The sequence below is a fragment of the Bombina bombina genome, chromosome 7 (genome assembly GCF_027579735.1).
Source record: "Bombina bombina isolate aBomBom1 chromosome 7, aBomBom1.pri, whole genome shotgun sequence".
Lineage (NCBI taxonomy): Eukaryota > Metazoa > Chordata > Amphibia > Anura > Bombinatoridae > Bombina > Bombina bombina.
The window spans coordinates 457,571,218-457,588,227 of NC_069505.1; the positions used below are offsets into that span (position 1 = coordinate 457,571,218).

Here is a 17,010-nt window from a genome sequence, read left to right on the forward strand (position 1 = left end):
AGCAATTAGCCAAATCCGTGCGGGCTAATCTCCAGTTGGCCCAGAGAAGACATAAAGTATGATACGATCGGGGGGCCCGAAAGAGAATCTTCACCATAGGACAAAAGGTGTTAGTACTTAAGCCGGTGAAGACAGACAAATTGCAGGCGTCCTGGCAGGGTCCCTACCAGATCGTAGAGAAAAGGGGAGACACCACTTATGTGATAGCTAGCTGCCACGACAACAATCTTAGAAAGACATTCCATGTAAACATGCTCAAGGAATATTTTGAGCGACCAGAGAACGTGACGGCTGTATGTTGTTCCCCTCAGGAAGACCCCGACAGTTTACCCATTCCAGACCTATTAGAAAAGAGCCTCCCCACAGGTATAGTGGCGCAGGTTCAGATAGGGGACCGACTTAGCCCCACTGAAAGAGAGCAGCTCAACCAACTCCTCCAGTCCAAACACCTCACCTTCTCCCCGAAGCCAGGGTACACTACTTTAACCACCCACCAGGTAGATACTCCGGGACAAGCTCCCTTGCGCCAGGCTCCGTACCGAATCCCCGAAGCAGTTAGGACAGGAATGAAGAAGGAGATCGATGAGATGCTCCAGCTCAGGGTAATTGAGCCCTCCGATAGTCCCTGGGCCTCCCCAGTTGTCTTGGTGCCCAAGAAAGATGGGACCACCCGGTTCTGCGTAGACTATCGGAGGCTCAATGAAAATACCGTGACGGACGCTTACCCTATGCCCAGGGTAGACGAGCTACTCGATCGTATAGCCAGGGGAAATTACCTGACCACTATTGACCTCTGCAAAGGTTACTGGTAGATTCCCCTGGCCCCGGAGGCTATCCCCAAGTCGGCATTCGTCACCCCATTCGGCTTATTTCAGTTTAGCGTAATGCCGTTTGGGATGAAGAATGCCCCAGCTACATTCCAGCGCTTGGTAGATAGGCTCCTGGATGGCTTCCAGAGTTTTGCTTGCGCCTACCTGGACGACATAGCGATCCACAGTGAGTCCTGGGAGGACCACTTAGCTCATGTGGGAATGGTTCTGGATCATGTTACGGTTACCCTTAGTCTCGCTGAGAGATGGACCGCTTAGTAGCCTGGATCCCTATTGCTAAAGAGGGGAGAAGCTGCTTTCCATAGTATTCTATATGAGTCTCGCAAATATAGAATAATCTCCCTTAGCTGCAGTACAGCTAGGATACCCTTCTGCCCACAAAAACGAGTCAACGCTGCGATTGAGGGTCAAAACAAGAACTCAGGACTGGGATGCCCAGCCTGCTTTTTATTAAGGTTACATGCACACAGGGCACTCCCAGGGGGAGAGGGGGGGAAGCACAAAATCCCCCATCACACATTTAGATAGAGAGCACTGTCCTTTGACAGGCCACAATAGGATTACAGTACTTAAGATAACAAGTTTACAAGTTCATCTTATCAATTAGCAGTCTGGCTCCAGAGGTGATTAGACAATAGTTTCTAAAAGCTGAAAAAAAAGAGTTAACTCTTTATGAAATGAAACTTGTTACGGTTTTCTTGGAGCCCTTCTTAGGCGCTGGCTTGCTGGTTCAGGCATTGCTGCTGGGAAATAAGCTTTTCACAACAAAATAACTAATGCTTCTGTAACATTGCTCCCTTTCTGTGGAACACTCTGGCAGACACGGTCTGACCCCTTTTCGGGGCAGACTAAGGCTGTCCAGACCGCTGGTTATGCGGGGCTGAGGTCGGTTTGTCTGGACAACCCGTCGGCGTTGCCATTCTGTTTCCCAGGTCTGTAAGTAATGGTGAAATTGAAGGTTTGCAACGATAAGCTCCAACGTAATAGCCTGCCGTTATCTCCAGAGACCCGGTTCAGCCACACCAACGGGTTATGGTCGGTGACCAGAGTGAACTCCTGACCATATAAATAGGGAGTCAATTTCTTTAATGCCCACACCAAAGCCAAACACTCCTTTTCGACCGCTGCATAGCTGACTTCGCGGGGCAGGAGCTTCCGGCTGATGTAGGCAACTGGATGCTCCCCTCCATCTTCGCCTACTTGGCTGAGGACGGCTCCCAGCCCGAACATGGAAGCATCGGTATGGACGATAAAACGTTTGTTAAGGGCTGGGGCCGCCAAGACAGGAGCGTTAATTAGAGCATTTTTGAGAGCCTGGAAAGCCGTTTCACAGTGGGGAGACCACAGGACCTGTCGAGGTAAGTTCTTCTTGGTCAAGTCAGTCAGGGGTTTGGCAAGTGTGCTGTAGTCTGGTACGAACCGTCTATAGTACCCTGCCGTGCCCAGGAAGGCTAGGACCTGAGTCTTAGTGATGGGGGTGGGCCAATTGGCGACAGCTTCTATTTTGGCCGGCTCTGGTCGCTGCTTTCCACACCCCACCCGGTGACCCAGGTACTGTACCTCGGCCATCCCAAAGTGGCATTTTTCTGGCTTCAGAGTCAGGCCAGCAGCCCGGATCTGATCCAGAACCATTCCCACATGAGCTAAGTGGTCCTCCCAGGACTCACTGTGGATCGCTATGTCGTCCAGGTAGGCGCAAGCAAAACTCTGGAAGCCATCCAGGAGCCTATCCACCAAGCGCTGGAATGTAGCTGGGGCATTCTTCATCCCAAACGGCATTACCCTAAACTGATATAAGCCGAATGGGGTGACGAATGCCGACTTGGGGATAGCCTCCGGGGCCAGGGGAATCTGCCAGTAACCTTTGCAGAGGTCAATAGTGGTCAGGTAATTTCCCCTGGCTATACGATCGAGTAGCTCGTCTACCCTGGGCATAGGGTAAGCGTCCGTCACGGTATTTTCATTGAGCCTCCGATAGTCTACGCAGAACCGGGTGGTCCCATCTTTCTTGGGCACCAAGACAACTGGGGAGGCCCAGGGACTATCGGAGGGCTCAATTACCCTGAGCTGGAGCATCTCATCGATCTCCTTCTTCATTCCTGTCCTAACTGCTTCGGGGATTCGGTACGGAGCCTGGCGCAAGGGAGCTTGTCCCGGAGTATCTACCTGGTGGGTGGTTAAAGTAGTGTACCCTGGCTTCGGGGAGAAGGTGAGGTGTTTGGACTGGAGGAGTTGGTTGAGCTGCTCCCTTTCAGTGGGGCTAAGTCGGTCCCCTATCTGAACCTGAGCCACTATACCTGTGGGGAGGCTCTTTTCTAATAGGTCTGGAATGGGTAAACTGTCGGGGTCTTCCTGAGGGGAACAACATATGGCCGTCACGTTCTCTGGTCGCTCAAAATATTCCTTGAGCATGTTTACATGGAATGTCTTTCTAAGATTGTTGTCGTGGCAGCTAGCTATCACATAAGTGGTGTCTCCCCTTTTCTCTACGATCTGGTAGGGACCCTGCCAGGACGCCTGCAATTTGTCTGTCTTCACCGGCTTAAGTACTAACACCTTTTGTCCTATGGTGAAGATTCTCTTTCGGGCCCCCCGATCGTACCATACTTTCTGTCTTCTCTGGGCCAACTGGAGATTAGCCCGCACGGATTTGGCTAATTGCTCCATTCGGTCCCTGAGTTCCAGCACGTATGGCACAATTGGGACACCGTCAGCCTCCATCTCTCCCTCCCAGTGCTCCCGGATCAGGTTTAGGGGTCCCCGTACCTTTCTTCCGTAGAGCAACTCGAAGGGAGAGAACCCTGTCGTTTCCTGGGGCACCTCCCGATAAGCAAATAGGAGGTGCGGCAGGAAGCGTTCCCAGTCTCGGTATTCCTGAGTGAACGTCTTGAGCATTTGCTTGAGGGTCCCATTGAACCTCTCACACAGCCCGTTCGTCTGGGGGTGGTATGGGGAGCTTAGGAGGGACTTAATTTTGCAAACCTGCCAGAGTTGTTGGGTCAATTCAGCCGTAAATTGGGTGCCTCGGTCGGATAGGATTTCTTTTGGAAATCCTACCCGGGAGAACACCTGTACTAGTGCATTCGCTACCGTATCCGCTTGTATGTTGGATAGGGCGACAGCCTCTGGGTACCTGGTAGCGTAGTCCACTACGGTAAGAATGTATCGCTTACCGGAGGGACTAGGGGTAGCCAGTGGTCCCACTAGGTCAATAGCAACCCGGCTGAAGGGTTCCTCTACAATGGGCATATTTACTAGCTGGGCTTTAGGGTGATCGCCTCGCCTTCCTACTCGTTGACACACATTGCAGGTGTTACAGTAAGTTCTAACGTCAGCGTGCACCCCTGGCCAAAAGAACGTGTGAGTAATGCGGTGTAGGGTACGGGTAACGGCTAGGTGGCCTGCTAAGGGGATGTCGTGGCCTATTTTGAGGATTTCTTGACGGTATTTGTGGGGCACTACCAGCTGTCGCCTACGCTGTCCCCTTTTCTCTGTCCAGCGGTATAGTTTCCCTTTTTCCCATAAGAATGTTTCGTTATCTGCCCCGCCCCCTCCGGTCTCTGCTCGTTCCCGGTACTTTTGTAAGGTCGGGTCAGTCTTAGACTCTGCCTCGAAAGCATCTGGGGTGTCCCAGGGTATGGGGCCTAACCTGTCAGGCAAGGTCGGGGTAGGTCTTACCTGTGTCTCCCGCACTGGTGAAAGCTCTCGCTCCGTCCGGGCTTGGGCCCGTGTAGTCACTGGGTCCGCCTCGTTGTTGCATACTGGAGCATAGGCAGAAGTCATGGGGCCCAAATCGTTGCCCAGTAGTACTTCGGCAGGTAAATTATCCATTAGGCCCACGTTCACAGCCCCCTTTCCCGCTCCCCAATCAAGATGCACTTTAGCTGTTGGAATTTTGTACACATCCCCCCCCGCCACTCTAACGGCCACAGTCTGTCCGGATCGCTTGTGCTCTGGCACCAAATGACTCTGTACCAGCGTGATAGTAGCCCCTGTGTCTCGCAATCCCTCGGTAGATCGCCCCTCGAGCCATACCCTCTGCCGATGGTGCTGGCGGTTATCTGAGGCAGCATATACAGGGTCTGCCTCGTGAAGCGGCCCCACATATCCCTCCATAGGGGCCTCTTGGTTAACACAGAGGGCCCGGGCCGGACGATAGGACCCAGAGGGGTCATTGTAATTCCTGGGTGTCTGGTGCGTATTAAGGGGGCAGCTAGCCATGAAATGCCCTGGTTGCTTGCATCGGTGGCAAGTCGGTCTGGGACGCTCAGAGCTGTTATTGGGTGGTCCTGAGTGTCGGACGGGCCCTGTGGGCACCGGGGCTCGGAATTCAGCACGAGGGGGTGCACGGTAAACCTCTCTGGGTTCGACCCGTGCTGGAGCTCGGTAGTTCATGGGTTCGTGAAGACGGGAGTCATAATGTTCATCGGCCAATTTGGCTGCTTCTTCTAAGGTAGAAGGCCGCCTGTCTCGCAGCCATTCCTTCCCTTGCTGTTCCATGCCATTATAAAAATGTTCTAAGAGAAACAATTGTAAAATTTCCTCCCCAGTCACCGCTTTACTTCCGCTCAGCCAGTGATTTGCCGCTCTCCGCATTCGGTGCGCCCATTCCATATGGGTATCGTTAGGCTTCTTTTCCGTGCCCCGAAACTGTCGGCGATACGTGTCCGGAGTTACAGCGTACCGTCGCAACAGTGTCTCCTTAACTAGCTCATACTGTGTCACTTCCTCAGCACCCAGAGTACGAAAGGCTTCCAGGGCTCGCCCGGATAGTTTCCCAGACAATATCGTGGGCCACTCTCTGTTGGGAATCTGGTGCAGGGCACATTGCCTTTCGAAGTCCGCCAAATATTCATCAATCCCTGTCTCGCTCTCTAGGAAGGGTCGAAATGCCGCATAGGGTATCTTGGGCCTCCCAGCATTTTCGACAGGGATGATTACCTGCGGGGCTTCAGCATTGCGGTGTGCGTTCGCTAGGTTGAGTTCGTGGGCTCGAGTCTCTCGTATATCCTCGTCCGCCTCCGCCATCAACTGCTGTACCAATTCCATGGAGGGGTTCGGCCCGTATAATGAGAGCCTTTCCCGAACAATCCTGGTTTTTTCGTCACTAATCGTGGTCGGTGTTTCCGCCATTGTGAAGCTCTGATCCAGTTCGGTCAATTCTGCGATCAGCTCTCTCCTCGGCCGGTTGCTGGCGTACCCCCCTCTGCTTTCAAGTAAATCCTTTAGGGTTGTACGCTTCAATTTTTCGTAAGCGCTCTCCATCCGTTCTGTACCTCTCCTAGGAAATCCAGGAAAATCCCGCCGCTGCCGCCAAATGTTACGGTTACCCTTAGTCTCGCTGAGAGATGGACCGCTTAGTAGCCTGGATCCCTATTGCTAAAGAGGGGAGAAGCTGCTTTCCATAGTATTCTATATGAGTCTCGCAAATATAGAATAATCTCCCTTAGCTGCAGTACAGCTAGGATACCCTTCTGCCCACAAAAACGAGTCAACGCTGCGATTGAGGGTCAAAACAAGAACTCAGGACTGGGATACCCAGCCTGCTTTTTATTAAGGTTACATGCACACAGGGCACTCCCAGGGGGAGAGGGGGGGAAGCACAAAATCCCCCATCACACATTTAGATAGAGAGCACTGTCCTTTGACAGGCCACAATAGGATTACAGTACTTAAGATAACAAGTTTACAAGTTCATCTTATCAATTAGCAGTCTGGCTCCAGAGGTGATTAGACAATAGTTTCTAAAAGCTGAAAAAAAAGAGTTAACTCTTTATGAAATGAAACTTGTTACGGTTTTCTTGGAGCCCTTCTTAGGCGCTGGCTTGCTGGTTCAGGCATTGCTGCTGGGAAATAAGCTTTTCACAACAAAATAACTAATGCTTCTGTAACAGATCAGATCCGGGCTGCTGGCCTGACTCTGAAGCCAGAAAAATGCCACTTTGGGATGGCCGAGGTACAGTACCTGGGTCACCGGGTGGGGTGTGGAAAGCAGCGACCAGAGCCGGCCAAAATAGAAGCTGTCGCCAATTGGCCCACCCCCATCACTAAGACTCAGGTCCTAGCCTTCCTGGGCACGGCAGGGTACTATAGACGGTTCGTACCAGACTACAGCACACTTGCCAAACCCCTGACTGACTTGACCAAGAAGAACTTACCTCGACAGGTCCTGTGGTCTCCCCACTGTGAAACGGCTTTCCAGGCTCTCAAAAATGCTCTAATTAACGCTCCTGTCTTGGCGGCCCCAGCCCTTAACAAACGTTTTATCGTCCATACAGATGCTTCCATGTTCGGGCTGGGAGCCGTCCTCAGCCAAGTAGGCGAAGATGGAGGGGAGCATCCAGTTGCCTACATCAGCCGGAAGCTCCTGCCCCGCGAAGTCAGCTATGCAGCGGTCGAAAAGGAGTGTTTGGCTTTGGTGTGGGCATTAAAGAAATTGACTCCCTATTTATATGGTCAGGAGTTCACTCTGGTCACCGACCATAACCCGTTGGTGTGGCTGAACCGGGTCTCTGGAGATAACGGCAGGCTATTACGTTGGAGCTTATCGTTGCAACCCTTCAATTTCACCATTACTTACAGACCTGGGAAACAGAATGGCAACGCCGACGGGTTGTCCAGACAAACCGACCTCAGCCCCGCATAACCAGCGGTCTGGACAGCCTTAGTCTGCCCCGAAAAGGGGTCAGACCGTGTCTGCCAGAGTGTTCCACAGAAAGGGAGCACTGTTACAGAAGCATTAGTTATTTTGCTGTGAAGAGCTTATTTCCCAGCAGCAATGCCTGAACCAGCAAGCCAGCGCCTAAGAAGGGCTCCAAGAAAACCGTAACAAGTATCATTTCATAAAGAGTTAACTCTTTTTTTTCAGCTTTTAGAAACTATTGCCTAAATACACGTTTGCTGGCCTCAGCTCTAAGTTTAGTGATAACAAATCCCATTGTCTAATCACCTCTGGAGCCAGACTGCTAATTGATAAGATGAACTTGTAAACTTGTTATCTTAAGTACTGTAATCCTATTGTGGCCTGTCAAAGGACAGTGCTCTCTATCTAAATGTGTGATGGGGGATTTTGTGCTTCCCCCCCCCCTCTCCCCCTGGGAGTGCCCTGTGTGCATGTAACCTTAATAAAAAGCAGGCTGGGCATCGCAGTCCTGAGTTCTTATTTGACCCTCAATCGCAGCGTTGACTCGTTTTTGTGGGCAGAAGGGTATCCTAGCTGTACTGCAGCTAAGGGAGATTATTCTATATTTGCGAGACTCATATAGAATACTATGGAAAGCAGCTTCTCCCCTCTTTAGCAATAGGGATCCAGGCTACTAAGCTGTCCATCTCTCAGCGAGACTAAGGGTAACCGTAACACACCTGTCTCTCCAGGCCTCTAGTGCATAAAGAGTTATTAGTGGAACTATATAAACACCTGTCTCTTCAGGCCTCTCTAGTGTATAAAGAGTTATTAGTAGAACTATATAAACACCTGTCTCTCCAGGCCTCTCTAGTGCATAAAGAGTTATTAGTGTTACTATATAAACACCTGTCTCTCCAGGCCTCTCTAGTGCATACAGAGATATTAGTAGAACTATATAAACACCTGTCTCTTCAGGCCTCTCTAGTACATAAAGAGTTATTAGCGGAACTATATAAACACCTGTCTCTTCAGGCCTCTCTAGTACATAAAGAGTTATTAGCGGAACTATATATAAACACCTGTCTCTCCAGACCTCTCTAGTGCATAAAGAGTTATTAGTAGAACTATATAAACAGCTGTCTCTCCAGGCCTCTCCAGTGCATAAAGAGTTATTAGTAGAACTATATAAACAGCTATCTCTCCAGACCTCTCTAGTGCATGAAGAGTTATTAGTGGAACTATATAAACACCTGTCTCTCCAGACCTCTCTAGTGCATAAAGAGTTATTAGTAGAACTATATAAACACCCGTCTCTTCAGGCCTCTCTATATAGTTCCACTAATAACTCTTTATACACTAAACACCTGTCTCTCCAGTGCATAAAGAGTTATTAGTAGAACTATATAAACAGCTGTCTCTCCAGACCTCTCTAGTGCATAAAAAGTTATTAGTAGAACTATATAAACACCTGTCTCTCCAGGCCTCTCTAGTGCATAAAGAGTTATTAGTGGAACTATTTAAACACCTGTCTCTCCAGGCCTCTCTAGTGCATAAAGAGTTATTAGTAGAACTATATAAACACCTGTCTCTCCAGGCCTCTCTAGTGCATAAAGAGTTATTAGTAGAACTATACAAACACCTGTCTCTCCAGGCCTCTCTAGTGCATAAAGAGTTATTAGTAGAACTATATAAACACTGGTCTCTCCAGACCTCTCTAGTGCATAAAGAGTTATTAGTAGAACTATATAAACACTGGTCTCTCCAGACCTCTCTAGTGCATAAAGAGTGATTAGCGGAACTATATAAACACCTGTCTCTCCAGACCTCTCTAGTGCATAAAGAGTTATTAGTGTTACTATATAAACACCTGTCTCTCCAGGCCTCTCTAATGCGTAAAGAGTTATTAGTGGATCTATATAAACACCTGTCTCTCCAGGCCTCTCTAGTGCATAAAGAGTTATTAGTGGAACTATATAAACACCTGTCTCTCCAGACCTCTCTAGTGCATAAAGAGTTATTAGTGGAACTATATAAACACCTGTCTCTCCAGGCCTCTCTAGTGCATAAAGAGTTATTAGTGGAACTATATAAATACCTGTCTCTCCAGACCTCTCTAGTGCATAAAGAGTTATTAGTGGAACTACAGAAACACCTGTCTCTCCAGGCCTCTCTAGTGCATAAAGAGTTCTTAGTGGAACTATATAAACACCTGTCTCTCCAGACCTCTCTAGTGCATAAAGAGTTATTAGTGGAACTATATAAACACCTGTCTCTCCAGGCCTCTCTAGTGCATAAAGAGTTATTAGTGGAACTATATAAACACCTGTCTCTCCAGGCCTCTGTAGTGCATAAAGAGTTATCAGTGGAACTATATAAACACCTGTCTCTTCAGACCTCTCTAGTGCATAAAGAGTTATTAGTAGAACTATATAAACACCTGTCTCTCCAGACCTCACTTGTGAATACAGATTTATCAATGGAACTACAGAAACACCTGTCTCTCCAGGCCTCTCTAGTGCATAAAGAGTTATTAGTGGAACTACAGAAACACCTGTCTCTCCAGGCCTCTCTAGTGCATAAAGAGTTATTAGTGGAACTATATAAACACCTGTCTCTCCAGGCCTCTCTAGTGCATAAAGAGTTATTAGTGGAACTACAGAAACACCTGTCTCTCCAGGCCTCTCTAGTGCATAAAGAGTTAGTAGTGGAACTATATAAACACCTGTCTCTCCAGGCCTCTCTAGTGCATAAAGAGTTATTAGTGGAACTATATAAATACCTGTCTCTCCAGACCTCTCTAGTGCATAAAGAGTTATTAGTGGAACTATATAAACACCTGTCTCTCCAGGCCTCTGTAGTGCATAAAGAGTTATCAGTGGAACTATATAAACACCTGTCTCTTCAGACCTCTCTAGTGCATAAAGAGTTATTAGTAGAACTATATAAACACCTGTCTCTCCAGACCTCACTTGTGAATACAGATTTATCAATGGAACTACAGAAACACCTGTCTCTCCAGGCCTCTCTAGTGCATAAAGAGTTATTAGTGGAACTACAGAAACACCTGTCTCTCAAGGCCTCTCTAGTGCATAAAGAGTTCTTAGTGGAACTATATAAACACCTGTCTCTCCAGACCTCTCTAGTGCATAAAGAGTTATTAGTGGAACTATATAAACACCTGTCTCTCCAGGCCTCTCTAGTGCATAAAGAGTTATTAGTGGAACTATATAAACACCTGTCTATCCAGACCTCTCTAGTGCATAAAGAGTTATTAGTGGAACTATATAAACACCTGTCTCTCCAGGCCTCTCTAGTGCATAAAGAGTTATTAGTGGAACTATATAAACACCTGTCTCTCCAGGCCTCTCTAGTGCATAAAGAGTTATTAGTGGTACTATATAAACTAGGGTTGCACCGATACCATTTTTTTATGACCGAGTACAAAGTACCGATACTTGTTTTCAAATACTCGCCGATACCAATTACCGATACTTTATTTTAATGTCATGTGACATTTTACCAAGCACAATACAGTAATAATAATTTAAGATTCCTTCTTTATAATTATAGAGGACTGTAATTCAAAAGACATTATGAAATAATAAAACAGTTTTATTTGTCACAAAGTTCACTGAACATGTTTATAAATAAAAAATATTACAATAAAATATTACATTTAAAGGGGTGATGCAATTGGATTGTAGGGCTGTTATATAACATCAATCTGACATTTGTATGAAGGTTCGACTCTAAGTTGAACAGTCTTTCACTTTCCACACTACTGCATGGGGCAGAAAGATATTTTTGGGCCATTTTAGCCAGAGCTGGAAATCTGTTTATTAACTGCCCAGTACTTCAGGGGTTTGTCTGAACGAGGTACAGTGATCTCTACTACAATAATACAAATAACAGCAATTTGTATTGGCACAACAGTAGTAAACAATTTTTAGTTTAGTCTCCACTTTAGTTTAAAATGAAATGGGAACATGCAGTTTGAAAAAATGCCACAAGATAGCATATGGGTAGGAAGTGGAGGTATCGGTTTAAGTATCGGTACATTTGCACGAGTACAAGTACTCATGAAAATACTTGGTATCGGTACCGATACTAGTATCGGTATCGGTGCAACCCTAATATAAACACCTGTCTCACCAGGCCTCTCTAGTGCATAAAGAGTTATTAGTGGAACTATATAAACACCTGTCTCTCCAGGCCTCTCTAGTGCATAAAGAGTTATTAGTGGAACTATATAAACACCTGTCTCTCCAGGCCTCTCTAGTGCATAAAGAGTTATTAGTGGAACTATATAAACACCTGTCTCTCCAGGCCTCTCTAGTGCATAAAGAGTTATTAGTGGAACTATATAAACACCTGTCTCTCCAGGCCTCTCTAGCGTATACAGAGTTATTAGTGGAACTATATAAACACCTGTCTCTCCAGGCCTCTCTAGTGCATAAAGAGTTATTAGTGGTACTATAGAAACACCTGTCTCTCCAGGCCTCTCTAGTGTATAAAGAGTTAATATTAGAACTATATAAACACCTGTCTCTCTAGACCTCTCTAGTGCATAAAGAGTTATTAGTAGAACTATATAAACACCTGTCTCTCCAGGCCTCTCTAGTGCATAAAGAGTTATTAGTGTTACTATATAAACACCTGTCTCTCCTGGTCTCTCTAGTGCATAAAGAGTTATTAGTGGAACTATATAAGCACCTGTCTCTCCAGGCCTCTCTAGTGCATAAAGAGTTATTAGTGGTACTATATAAACACCTGTCTCTCCAGGTCTCTCTAGTGCATAAAGAGTTATTAGTGGAACTATATAAACACCTGTCTCTCCTGGTCTCTCTAGTGCATAAAGAGTTATTAGTGTTACTATATAAACACCTGTCTCTCCAGGTCTCTCTAGTGCATAAAGAGTTATTAGTGGAACTATATAAACACCTGTCTCTCCAGGCCTCTCTAGTGCATAAAGAGTTATTAGTGGTACTATATAAACACCTGTCTCTCCAGGTCTCTCTAGTGCATAAAGAGTTATTAGTGGAACTATATAAACACCTGTCTCTCCAGGTCTCTCTAGTGCATAAAGAGTTATTAGTGTTACTATATAAACACCGGTCTCTCCAGGCCTCTCTAGTGCATAAAGAGTTATTAGTGGTACTATATAAACACCTGTCTCTCCAGACCTCTCTAGTGCATAAAGAGTTATTAGTAGAACTATAGAAAAACCTGTCTCTCCAGGCCACTCTAGTGCATAAAGAGTTATTAGTGGAACTATATAAACACCTGTCTCTCCAGACCTCTCTAGTGCATAAAGAGTTATTAGTAGAACTATATAAACACCTGTCTCTCCAGACCTCTCTAGTGCATAAAGAGTTATTAGTGGAACTATATAAACACCTGACTCTCCAGGCCTCTATAGTGTATAAACACCTGTCTCTCCAGGCCTCTCTAGTGCATAAAGAGTTATTAGCGGAACTATATAAACACCTGTCTCTCTAGGCCTCTCTAGTGCATAAAGAGTTATAAGTGGAACTATATAAACACCTGTCTCTACAGGTCTCTCTAGTGCATAAAGAGCTATTAGTGGAACTATATAATCACCTGTCTATCCAGACCTCTCTAGTGCATAAAGAGTTAGTAGTGGAACTATATAAACACCTGTCTCTCCAGGCCTCTCTAGTGCATAAAGAGTTATTAGTGGTACTATATAAACACCTGTCTCTCCAGGCCGCTCTAGTGCATAAAGAGTTCTTAGTGGAACTATATAAACACCTGTCTCTCCAGGCCTCTATAGTGTATAAAGAGTTCTTAGTGGAACTATATAAACACCTGTCTCTACAGGTCTCTCTAGTGCATAAAGAGTTAGTAGTGGAACTATATAAACACCTGTCTCTCCAGGCCTCTCTAGTGCATAAAGAGTTATTAGTGGTACTATATAAACACCTGTCTCTCCAGACCTCTCTAGTGCATAAAGAGTTAGTAGTGGAACTATATAAACACCTGTCTCTCCAGGCCTCTCTAGTGCATAAAGAGTTATTAGTGGAACTATATAAACACCTGTCTCTCCAGATATTTCTAGTGCATAAAGAGTTATTAGTGGAACTATATAAACACCAGTCTCTCCAGTGCACAAACAGCATATGGGACCAGTATCTTTAGTGGTTAAGCCACTTGGCTTTCTAAGGGTTGCAGTGAGTAAGACATATAATTAACACTATACATCTATCTTCACAATAAACTCTCAGACAGAGACCAAAAATAAAATAAACATTGTCTGATAAATGTGGATAAGAATGAAGGTAGTAAAAAAAACACAATTCAGGTTCCATATAACAGAAAGCCGTCATCTCCAGTTACAACACATAACACAAATAAAATGCTGAGATATTTGTACCAGTAAATAAATAAATGTTACCACATATTGTATATAACATAATGGGGCCCATCTATCAAGCTCCGTTCTGCCCTGTGTTTCTGGCGAGCCTGTAGGCTCGCCAAAAACAGCAGTTATAAAGCAGCGGTAACAAAGACCGCTGTTTCATAACCATGTCTGCCTGCTCTGAGCAGGCGGACAGACATCGCCGCAATTCAACCTGATCGAGTACGATCGGGTTGATTGACACCTCCCTGCTGACTGACCGCGAGTCTGCAGGGGGCGGCAATGCACCAGCAGCTCTTGTGAGCTGCTGGTGCAATGTTAAATGCGGAGAGTATATTGCTCTCTGCATTCAGCGAGGTCTTGCAGACCTGATCCGCACTGTCGGATCAGGTCCGCAAGACCTATGATAAATAGGGGCCAATGTCTGCCCAATAGCTCTAACTGCCCTTCTTATTAGGAGAGCAGAACAAAAAGAATAACATCAGGTATCAGGAGAGACTCTGGGGTTCTGTCCTTTCTCAGTAAAAGGGAACAACTCTTTGTTGGTGAGTGCTATTAGGGTGAGACAAGATTTATGGTCCTCAGTAAAAGGGAACAACTCTTTGTTGGTGAGTGCTATTAGGGTGAGACAAGATATATGGTCCTCAGTAAAAGGGAACAACTCTTTGTTGGTGAGTGCTATTTGGGTGAGACAAGATTTATGGTCCTCAGTAAAAGGGAACAACTCTTTGTTGGTAAGTGCTATTAGGGTGAGACAAGATATATGGTCCTCAGTAAAAGGGAACAACTCTTTGTTGGTGAGTGCTATTAGGGTGAGACAAGATATATGGTCCTCAGTAAAAGGGAACAACTCTTTGTTGGTGAGTGCTATTAGGGTGAGACAAGATTTATGGTCCTCAGTAAAAGGGAACAACTCTTTGTTGGTAAGTGCTATTAGGGTGAGACAAGATATATGGTCCTCAGTAAAAGGGAACAACTCTTTGTTGGTGAGTGCTATTAGGGTGAGACAAGATTTATGGTCCTCAGTAAAAGGGAACAACTCTTTGTTGGTAAGTGCTATTAGGGTGAGACAAGATATATGGTCCTCAGTAAAAGGGAACAACTCTTTGTTGGTGAGTGCTATTAGGGTGAGACAAGATTTATGGTCCTCAGTAAAAGGGAACAACTCTTTGTTGGTAAGTGCTATTAGGGTGAGACAAGATATATGGTTCTCAGTAAAAGGGAACAACTCTTTGTTGGTGAGTGCTATTAGGGTGAGACAAGATGTATGGTCCTCAGTAAAAGGGAACAACTTATTGTTGGTAAGTGCTATTAGGGTGAGACAAGATATATGGCCCTCAGTAAAAGGGAACAACTCTTTGTTGGTGAGTGCTATTAGGGTGAGACAAGATATATGGTCCTCAGTAAAAGGGAACAACTCTTTGTTGGTGAGTGCTATTAGGGGGAGACAAGATATATGGTCCTCAGTAAAAGGGAACAATGCTTTGTTGGTGAGTGCTATTAGGGTGAGACAAGATATATGGTCCTCAGTAAACGGAAACAACTCTTTGCTGGTGAGTGCTATTAGGGTGAGACAATATATATGGTCCTCAGTAAAAGGGAACAACTCTTTGTTGGTGAGTGCTATTAGGGCGAGACAGGATATATGGTCCTCAGTAAAAGGAAACAACTCTTTGTTGGTGAGTGCTATTAGGGTGAGACAAGATATATGGTCCTCAGTAAAAGGGAACAACTCTTTGCTGGTGAGTGCTATTAGGGTGAGACAAGATATATGGTCCTCAGTAAAAGGGAACAACTCTTTGTTGGTGAGTGCTATTAGGGTGAGACAAGATATATGGTCCTCAGTAAAAAGGGAACAACTCTTTGCTGGTGAGTGCCATTAGGGTGAGACAAGATATATGGTCCTCAGTAAAAAGGAACAACTCTTTGCTGGTGAGTGCTATTAGGGCGAGACAGGATATATGGTCCTCAGTAAACGGGAACAACTCTTTGTTGGTGAGTGCTATTAGGGTGAGACAGGATATATGGTCCTCAGTAAAAGGGAACAACTCTTTGTTGGCGAGTGCTATTAGGGTGAGACAGGATATATGGTCCTCAGTAAAAGGGAACAACTCTTTGTTGGTGAGTGCTATTAGGGTGAGACAGGATATATGGTCCTCAGTAAACGGGAACAACTCTTTGTTGGTGAGTGCTATTAGGGTGAGACAGGATATATGGTCCTCAGTAAAAGGGAACAACTCTTTGTTGGTGAGTGCTATTAGGGGGAGACAAGATATATGGTCCTCAGTAAACGGGAACAACTCTTTGTTGGTGAGTGCTATTAGGGTGAGACAGGATATATGGTCCTCAGTAAACGAGAACAACTCTTTGTTGGTGAGTGCTATTAGGGTGAGACAGGATATATGGTCCTCAGTAAAAAGGGAACAACTCTTTGTTGGTGAGTGCTATTAGGGTGATACAAGATATATGGTCCTCAGTAAACGGGAACAACTCTTTGTTGGTGAGTGCTATTAGGGTGAGACAGGATATATGGTCCTCAGTAAAATGGAACAACTCTTTGTTGGTGAGTACTATTAGGGTGAGACAAGATTTATGGTCCTCAGCAGATCAGTTTACTAAACAAGAAAAGTTACTTTATGGTAAACTGTCACATAGGAATTTATTACTCACCTCTGGTATTAGGAAAACTGCTCACGTACGGCTCCTCTCTATGCTCAATCTGTGTAACAAGTAAAGGTCTCTCAGGGACATATCCTGTAGGGACATAAATCACAATCTGTGTAACAAGTAAAGGTTTCTCAGGGACATATCCTGTAGGGACATAAATCACAATCTGTGTAACAAGTAAAGGTCTCTCAGGGACATATCCTGTAGGGACATAAATCACAATCTGTGTAACAAGTAAAGGTCTCTCAGGGACATATCCTGTAGGGACATAAATCCCAATCTGTGTAACAAGTAAAGGTCTCTCATGGACATATCCTGTAGGGACATAAATCAATCTGTGTAACAAGTAAAGGTCTCTCAGGGACATATCCTGTAGGGACATAAATCACAATCTGTGTAACAAGTAAAGATCTCTCAGGGACATAAATCCCAATCTGTGTAACAAGTAAAGGTCTCTCATGGACATATCCTGTTGGGACATAAATCAATCTGTGTAACAAGTAAAGGTC

At 45.6% G+C, this 17,010-nt stretch overlaps 1 protein-coding gene across 1 annotated transcript in view; it reads right to left on the minus strand.

Annotated features, from left to right (window-relative positions):
* Positions 1–17,010, minus strand: part of LOC128666709 (oocyte zinc finger protein XlCOF6.1-like) — a 109,541-nt gene that overhangs the window by 61,547 nt on the left and 30,984 nt on the right. The window contains exon 4 of the mRNA XM_053721451.1: positions 16,505–16,588. Within this exon, the coding sequence (XP_053577426.1) occupies positions 16,505–16,588 (84 nt within the window). The remainder of the gene's footprint in view (positions 1–16,504; positions 16,589–17,010) is intronic.